Below are 8,575 nucleotides of genomic sequence, written 5' to 3' on the forward strand. Positions count from 1 at the left end.
AGATGCTGATGGAGCACAGGGGCCAGGGGTTTTCCTGGAAGCTTCCTCTCTGCTTTAATTAAAAATCATTTTTAGTTTTGGGGCACCTGGGTGGCTCAGTCGACTAAAACTCTTGGTGTCAGACTTAGGTTATGATTTTGTGGTTTATGAGTTTGAGCCCCACATTGGGCTTGGGCTGACAAGGCAGAGGCTACTTGGAATTCTCTCTCTCCCTCTCTCTCTGCCCCTCCGTGACTCGCTCTCTCACTTGCTCGCTCTCAAAATAAATAAATGTTAAAAATTTTTAAATCATTTTTAGTTTTAAAATATTTTAAACATAAAGACAGCACTGAAAATAATATGACAGAGACTTTTGTGTCTCCCTTCCAGAACTAAAACTTTTAATGTTTTTCATTACCGTTCCAGATCTCTTATACATATGAATAAAATAAATCATCATAGATACAGCTAAAACTCTACCCTCCCTTCTTCTCCACCGCACTCCAGCCTCAGAGGAAGGAAGCTGGTATATAGCGTTTCTGTATATGTTTTTATACTTTCACTAAATGCAGCTCCTCGCTTTGGTTAAGAAAGGAGCTTCTCCCCCATAGAGTGTGTTAATTCTATTTTACACCTTCCAGTGTATGGCTTCTGACAGTAGCAAGAATAGGTGAACAGACACAAACACCTTAGAACCTTTGACAAAAATACGTCCCTGCCAATGACAAAGCCAAACACTTTGCAGAGCCAGTGGACTCAGCATGGCAAGGGGCTCAGGCCACGACTGGAGAGGGTAGTTGGGATCCCAGTGAACCAGCAGCCACCGGCCAACTTATAGACACTGCAGGCCCCATGACAACAGCAGGCCTCCTGGGAGCCAAGGTGATCTGCAAGGTCAGCCTATGTCTTATAGACTCATAGTTCTGAGGACCAAACGCCCAGCTCAGGGGCTCTGGGCCGGGAGACCAACGGAAAGAAGCTAGCTACTGTACCAGGCCAACGTCCTCCCATTCAGCTGGCTTTCAGTCCACCTCTACTCCCCCTTTTCCTGTTCTGCCCACATGTTAGAGGTCAGGCAGGCACCAAGGACTCCTGATTAGGATACTGCTTCTTTGGGGAAGGACTGCATTATTTCCAATCCAACAAAATTCCCATCCATAAGAACTTAAAGTGTGGTATATCCACACAGTGGCATATTATGCACTTATATGTAAAAAAAAGAACAAGGAAGTCCTTTATCTATTGATAAAGGTATTATCTCTAAGATGTACCTTAAAGTGAAAAAAGCTAGACTCAGTATAATGTGTAAATTACCATTTGTGTAAAAATAAACAAACTATATGTGCCTAAGTAATTGTAGGTACATAGGTTATTTGTGTGAGAACACACAAGAAGCCAAAACCAAGGGTTGCCTCAGACAAATAACATATTTTCTAAAGCTACAGGAAAATATATAAGAAGAGTAGTAGCCACTTTGCTTTCTCAGATATATCATATATTCTAAAATGACTGTTAAAAAGTAGAGAGAACAACAAGATCAATTGAGGTCAACAGGAAGCAGGTTGAGGGCCAGGGAGATAGAACCAAACTTAATCCTGGCATTAACTGATATTTCTCTTCAAGAAGACTGAGCCTGGGTGGCTCAGTAGGTTGAGTGTCCTGAGTGCAGCTCAGGTCATGATCTCTGGGTCCATGGGTTCGAGCCCCACGTCAGACTCTGTGCTGAGCGCTTAGAGCCTGTAGACTGCTTTGGATTCTCCCTCTCTCTCTGCCCCTCCCCTGCTTGCACTCTGTGTCTCTCTGTCTCTCAAAAATAAATAAACATTTAAAAATTAAAAAAAAAAAAAAGAAGTAAGCAATAAAAATGCATCATCCAAACAGGAAATTCAACAAGCACATTTTTGGTGACTGAGTTAATTGACTTGGTGTAAACCAAGCTTGTTCACTTTCTCCTCAAGACCCTCTCTTCCTGCTTGGGGGAGTTTGGCTTGTATTTAAGGACACAGAGCCTAGTCATGTGGGAGGAGCTGAACCAGCAATAACTGATTTCATGTAAACCTGGACTTCGAGTCCACTCAACACTTGGAAGCACTAAAGGGTCCGAGCTGGCATCTTCCTCAGTGGGCTGCAGGGACAGAGAGCAGCATTCTGGACCCAGGGAACACATGGAACTTGCAGGCCACAGCCCCAGTGTGCTAGCCTGCAATCCTAGACCTCCTCGAGAGGATGCACAGCACCCTAGACACACCCATACTCCACAACCTCTACTAAGAACCCCCTTCTCTTCAGACTCCTGTGTCTCCTGCCCACCACCTCCCAGATACCCACAGACCAGACCAGGCTTCAGGGCTGGGCATGTCCCCAGTGGCCCAGCAGACCCTGGCCTCTGTGCAAGGCACATCAGCCCTCATACAACCCCCATGGGAGCGGGTAGGGAGTGGGGAGTGGAGGACACCTTACCCCAGCACAGTAATCTCCACTGATGACGACCCGCTGGAACTCGGGCATGGCATAGGGCCCCGGCGTGGGCTGGGAAGTGGCTCCAGAGAACATGGGGGTAGTGGGAGATAGGACCGGACTGGTTGTTGGGGCGCCCTTCCAATCTTGCTGCGTCGGCATTTGCAGAGACAGGGACTGGGACCGAATCATCTTGAAACTTTTCTTTCTAAAAGCCAAGGACAAGGAAAAGTGGGAAACATCAGCCACTAATTGGGGCCACTGATAAAGAGTCTTTTTACAGACATGGTGGGAGAATTTCCCTCTGATTAATCACTGGTACTGGCCCTACCATTAAGAAGTTGCCAATTAGGGGCGCCTGGGTGGCTCAGTCAGTTAAGCTTCTGACTTCAGCTCAGATCATGATATCGCAGTCTGTTTGAGCCCTGCGTTGAGTTCTGTGCTGACAGCTTGCAGCCTAGAGCCTGCTTTGGATTCTGTATCTCCCTCTCTCTCTGCCCCTCTCCTCCCTCCCTCCCTCCCTGCCTCTCTCTCTCTCTCTCTCCCTCAAAAATAAACAAGCATTTAAAAATTTAAAAAAAAAAAAGATTTTGCCAATTACAACTTCCTCTCTCACACATCTCTCTGCCTGGGGTACAGAACGGCCCTCCAGATACCCCTCCCTGTGGTCATTGAGAACAGTCGTGGCCTGGGCATGGCACACAGAACATTAGAGAAGGCAACTGTCTTCAGAGACAGAGAGCAGACCACACTGTAGGGGTCTAACACTGAGGGCAGGAAGAGTGAGGACCATGTCAAGTCACCCAAACTCTGAGTCCCAGGATGTGAACAGCTCAGGAAGAACAATAAACAGGGTCACAGACAACCATCCTGTATTTCAAAGCGTTCAAAATTTGGGGCACTGGAGCCAGAAGAGGTCATGATGACCAACTAGTCTCACCTCTTTTTTTCATGAAGGAGTCAGGGGCCCAGAGAGGGAAAAGGGCTAGCACAAGGTCACAGGCATGGTGGCAGTTAGCCCGTAGCCTACTGCCTCTCTGGGACCTGCTCCACCCCATTACCCCTTCTGCTCCTTCCTGTGCCTAATATGTGCCAGCTTGGCTGCTACTACTGCTGGGCAGGCACAGATCAGTATCTCTGTTACGAGAAAGAGATCGATCAGCATCAATTTCAGGTCCTTTTGGTCACTTAGCACTAAAAGATGATTTCACAAACTCTTGGGGAAATGGGCACAGGTTGGGTTTAAAATGCCACAAGCTCACACTTACTTGCAGTGATTTGTGAACACTCACCACCCCAAGTCCTAGGATCTCCCGGAAGGGAGGCAATGAGGTAAAGCCATGAGCACTCCCCTCTGCCAGGTCTCTTTCTGCCTTTAATGACCCCAGTTTCCCAGCATAGCCACCCAGCAGTGCCCTATGCCAGAAACTAGCTGAAGACCCAGCAGGATACCCAGGGCCTACAGCCACCAGCAAAGGCCTCAGTGACCCACAGACCCATAGAACCCCTCTCTACTCCAGGCACCATGATACCTAGAAGGGGTGGAGAAATTGGTTCATCTCCAAACAGTCCTCATGTGTCACCTGGAAGTGGTTATCTTCCTCCTGACACTTGACCAGATCTCCTCACAGACCCATTTCTAACTTTTCAGGAACCACATTTACCTCCTCTATCTATACACCCATGCATGCCATGGCTCTCAGGTCCTTTTCTGCCCACTTGTGTTATCACCTCTTTAGGGCAAGGCCGTTTATACCTGGAAAGTAGAGGCAGCCGCTTTTCAAGAGTTTGACTTTGCCCTGCCCATGGCCCTGCATAACAGATGCACTGAGCTGTCCAGAAAACTCAGCCTGAACTCTAGGAGCCTGCAACCCAGGCTCTCTCCAGCCTGCCATCCATCCGTTCCACAGAGTTGAGCCAAGTGACCTGCCCCTAAGGAAGATGTCAACTCATGCCAGTCAATCATTCCTCAAAGGCAGATTCACCTTGAGCAATACAGTTCTCACTTTGGCATCTTTTGGGTGTTCACATTGACAGGAAGAACTGCTACTTTGGGCTCCCTCTAATATTCTGACTGGTTCAGCTGGGTCCCATGAGCCTTTGGCATTTGTGTCATTCACATGCCTACAGCTCACTGTTTTTATCTCTTTGCCAACTTCACCCCCCAATACTGCCTGAGGGCCAGCCTCACCAAGGAGAAACAAGGTAACATCTAAGGTGAGCAACAGGTAAGAAGGTAATAAAGCCCCCCATGATTGGGAAGCTGGAAGGCTGCCTAAGCCAAGAGCCCACCAGGCTTGTCCTCGGAATGTCTATATTCCTCTGCCTCAGTGAGGAACCCAGTACACACCACCAGGTGCCCAAAGAATTCTTCTTGAAGACATCCATTATGGCTCCTGTCTTGGGTCTTCAACTGAGCACCAGACTGTCACATGTAAACATCCCTGGGCTGGGAGCTCCAATTTTGCAGGCACAAGGGACAGGTTAAACACAGATGGGTCAAGTCCTCAGGGCTCGCTCGTGTTGGGCTTGAAGTAACCAGAGCTAACCATTAAGCTTGTATCTCAGAAAATTGGAAAAGCTAAAGGGAGTCCAAGGAGAGGGCCCTGTATTCAGTTTCTATTGATGCACATACATTTTGCCACAAGCTTAGTGGCTTAAATGATACCCATTTATTGGCTCACAGTTCTTTAATGTTTATTTATTTTTGAGAGAGAGAGACAGAGTACAAGCAGGGGCAGGGCAGAGAGAGAGGGAGACACAGAATCCAAAACAAGCTCCAGGCTCTGAACTGTCAGCTCAGAGCCCAACACAGGGCTCAAACTCACAAAATTCAGGATCATGACCTGAGCTGAAGTCGGATGCTTAACTGACTGAACCACCCAGGCACCCCTTGGCTCACAGTTCTGTAAGTGAGAAGTCTGGGTAGGCTTGGCTGGGCTCTGGTATCAAAAGGCCAAAATCAAGATGATGGTGTCACTGAGCTCTTATCTGGAAATTCTGGGAAAGAATCCACTTCCGTGCTCATCCAGGCTGTTGGTAGAATCCAGTTCCGTGCACCCATAAGACTGAGGTCTCTGTTCTTGGGTGGCTACTGGGCAGGGGTTACTCTCTGATTCTTGTACACAGTCCCCTCCATCTTCACAGCCAGGCATAGCTGCCTCTGTGCTCCAAACCTCTGACTTCCTTCTACTACCAGCCAGAGAGAGAGCCCCCTACTCTTCATATATGCGTCATTAGATCAGCTCCACCTCCGTAGCCTCCTTATCTTCAAGTCTACCACTGTGCCACATATGGCAGTGTAATTGCGGAGTGATGTCTCATCATATTCAGAGAGCCTGGAGATTAGGGGGGCCATCTTTGGTGGAGGGGGTGCATTTTAGAAATTCTGTCTATTGTAGGCCCGTATCTAGTATCCATTCCATTCAACCAAGTCTCAGCCAACAAAGGTGGAAAGCAAGTGAGTGACTTAATGTGTGTGTGTGTGTCCACACGCCTATCTTTCTTTCCCTCTCAAGTCTGTCTGAAGCCCCACATGTGTAACAGCAATAAAAGAAGCTACTTTTTAATAAACTTAAAATAAGCTTTATCTGGATTATAGAGCCATGGAGTGTCCTCGCTGGAAAAGATTTTAAACACTACACACCCCAGTCCTCTCACTAACACAGCCTCTGCTTGAATACCTCCACTGACAGACAGCTCGTTACATGTCTGGATAAGACATCAGCAATCAATCATTTATTCAAGAAACACTTACCAAGCACATACACTGGGCCAGGCCAGTGCTAAGCACACAAACAAGGTGAACAAAACATGATCTGTTGTCACTGTTAGAAAGCATTTCCTTATGATGGGCCAAGATCTGTCTGTCCACAGTCCCACCTGTTCTACCTTGTGCTCGCCCTTGGGGCAACAGAGTAAGCCAGTTCTCTCTGCCACAGCTGGCATGCCCCGCCCTCCCCCACCCACACATCCACCTGGCAGAAACTCACTCCCGCCAAAGAGCTGGCAGGGTGTGGGGCTGTGAGGACAGGCCTGAGGGCCCAAGGGGCCAGGAGCAGCTTTGCCATCCCTGAAATGGATGGCACTTCTGGACCACAAGAACCTTCTTGCCCAAACGAGTCCTCAACACAAGGACATGAACTGGTCACATGGGCTGTTATTGCAGTATCTCTTAGCACCCATCTGGTGCCCCTCTCGCCTCAGCTCTATGGCCTTTGGCTGCCCCTGCCATTCACTGTGTCCCCATCATTACCCTGCTCCATTCCCCAGCCCTCCTCAGCATCTGGGCACCCCAGAGCCTTCCTGTAATAACACTTGATTCATATGTTAGACGCAAGTTAAGAGCTCCAAGGCCCTCTTCAGTCTTCTAGAGAATAGCCAGCATCTTTCCAGGGACCTTCAGAAGCCCACTGCCCCTATGTAGTCTGTCCAGAGGACTTGAAGGCAGGGAAAGTCACCAGACCAAACCTTTCACCAGAGGCTCTCAACTGTGTACAGCAAGTCACTTTATTCAATAAAGTACCAAGTGCCAGGCCCCAGGGTAGACAGATAGAAAATACACCTTAGACTCCAAGGGCTGACTGACTGAGGATGGCATAGATGGCCAGACAACTCAGCAGACTGTCACCACACGATGTGGTTGGTGTGTGAGATACCCTGGCTATTTTGGGGGATCCCAGAGGAGACACCTAATCACACTGAGGGTGCAGGCAGTGAAGCAGCAGGGTCAGAGACATCTCCCTGCATCATTCTCAAAGGGAGAGGGGGAATATTTCAGAATGAGCACGCTTATTTGAACACCTCTTGCCCACACACTCAGATCATTCTAGTAGCCTCTACCCCTCCAGATGAGAATTACCACCTTAAAGATTTGGGGCAAGAGGGGCACCTGGGTTGCTCAGTCAGTTAAGCATCCAACTTCAGCTCATGTCATGATCTCATGATCTCATGGCTCATGGGTTCGAGCCCTGCATCAGACTCTCTGCTCTCAGTGCAGAGACTGCTTCAGATCCTCTGTCCTCTCTCTCTCTCTCTCTCTCTCTCTCTCTCTCTCTCTAAGAATAAATAAATGTTAAAGAATTTTTTTTTAATAAAGGTTTGGGGCAAGAGTCACAAACCAGCAAAGAGATTTAGTCACAGTTTTAATCAGAATACCATTAGAGGGGGCAGGCATTGCCCACCTCCAGAGGCCCAGCTGTTGCTCTTGTTTCCATTGTCACTGCAGTGATTCATGTGAGAGTAGGGGGCTGTGGTCTAAAAGGGGGAGCAGTAACTGAGACCAGAGGTCCCACCCTACCCAGAAGGAAGAAAGCAGATACAGCTGACTATGGTGACCTTCCGCGATGGGCAGGATCTAGGAGAAGGAATGCCAGACGCTTGGGCCCCATGGAGAACACTTACTCCAAGCGCCCACCAAAAGACCAGTGGCCTGCTCAGGTGGGTGTGGCTTTGATTTGCACATGTGAGGCCTATCAGGGGTAAAATCTCACAATCTCAATCCCTGTTTCTCCCTTCACTTCCCTCTGATAGCTTGCCCTTCCTTGTCACTGTTCCCTTCTGCTGCCTCCTGACCAAGTGTAGGTCTCCATTGCCCGCCCACTCCCTTCCCACTGCCCTTCCTTCCCAAAGGCCCCAAAGGTCAAAATGAAGTACAATCTTTACTATCTTCTAAATGAGACCTAATTCTCTCTATTCTTTTTTTTAATAGTTTATTGTCAAATTGGTTTTCATACAACACCCAGTGCTCTTCCCCATAAGTGCCCTCCTCCATCACCACCACCTCTTTTCCCCCCTCCCCCTTTCCCTTCAACCCTCAGTTCATTTTCAGTATTCAATAGTCTCTCAAGTTTTACTTCTCTCTCTCTCCCCAACTCTGTTTCCCTCTTCCCCTCCCCCTGGTCCTCCATTAGGTTTCTCCTGTTTTCCTGTTAGACCTATGAGTGCAAACATATGGTTTCTATCCTTCTCTGCCTGACTTATTTTGCTTAGCATGACACCCTCAAGGTCCATCCACTTTCCTACAAATGGCCATATGTCATTTTTTCTCATTGCCATGTAGTACTCCATTGTGTATATATACCACATCTTCTTGATCCATTCATCAGGTGATGGACATTTAGGCTCTTTCCATGATTTC

At 48.1% G+C, this 8,575-nt stretch overlaps 1 protein-coding gene across 8 annotated transcripts in view; it reads right to left on the reverse strand.

The window, feature by feature from the left end:
• The window catches only part of AMPD3 (adenosine monophosphate deaminase 3), a 56,951-nt gene that overhangs the window by 32,987 nt on the left and 15,389 nt on the right, over window positions 1–8,575 (reverse strand). For 7 of the 8 annotated variants that reach the window (XR_003915162.1, XM_029956246.1, XM_029956241.1 and 4 more), the window contains exon 3: window positions 2,440–2,644. The exons of the other annotated variant lie outside the window; for it this stretch is intronic. Coding sequence is in view for 6 of the 7 variants with exons in the window: in XM_029956246.1 (XP_029812106.1) it covers window positions 2,440–2,644 (205 nt within the window). In the remaining variant the exon portion in view is untranslated. The remainder of the gene's footprint in view (window positions 1–2,439; window positions 2,645–8,575) is intronic. 8 annotated transcript variants of the gene reach the window in all.

This window comes from Suricata suricatta, chromosome 11, assembly GCF_006229205.1.
Source record: "Suricata suricatta isolate VVHF042 chromosome 11, meerkat_22Aug2017_6uvM2_HiC, whole genome shotgun sequence".
Classification (NCBI taxonomy): Eukaryota; Metazoa; Chordata; class Mammalia; order Carnivora; family Herpestidae; genus Suricata; species Suricata suricatta.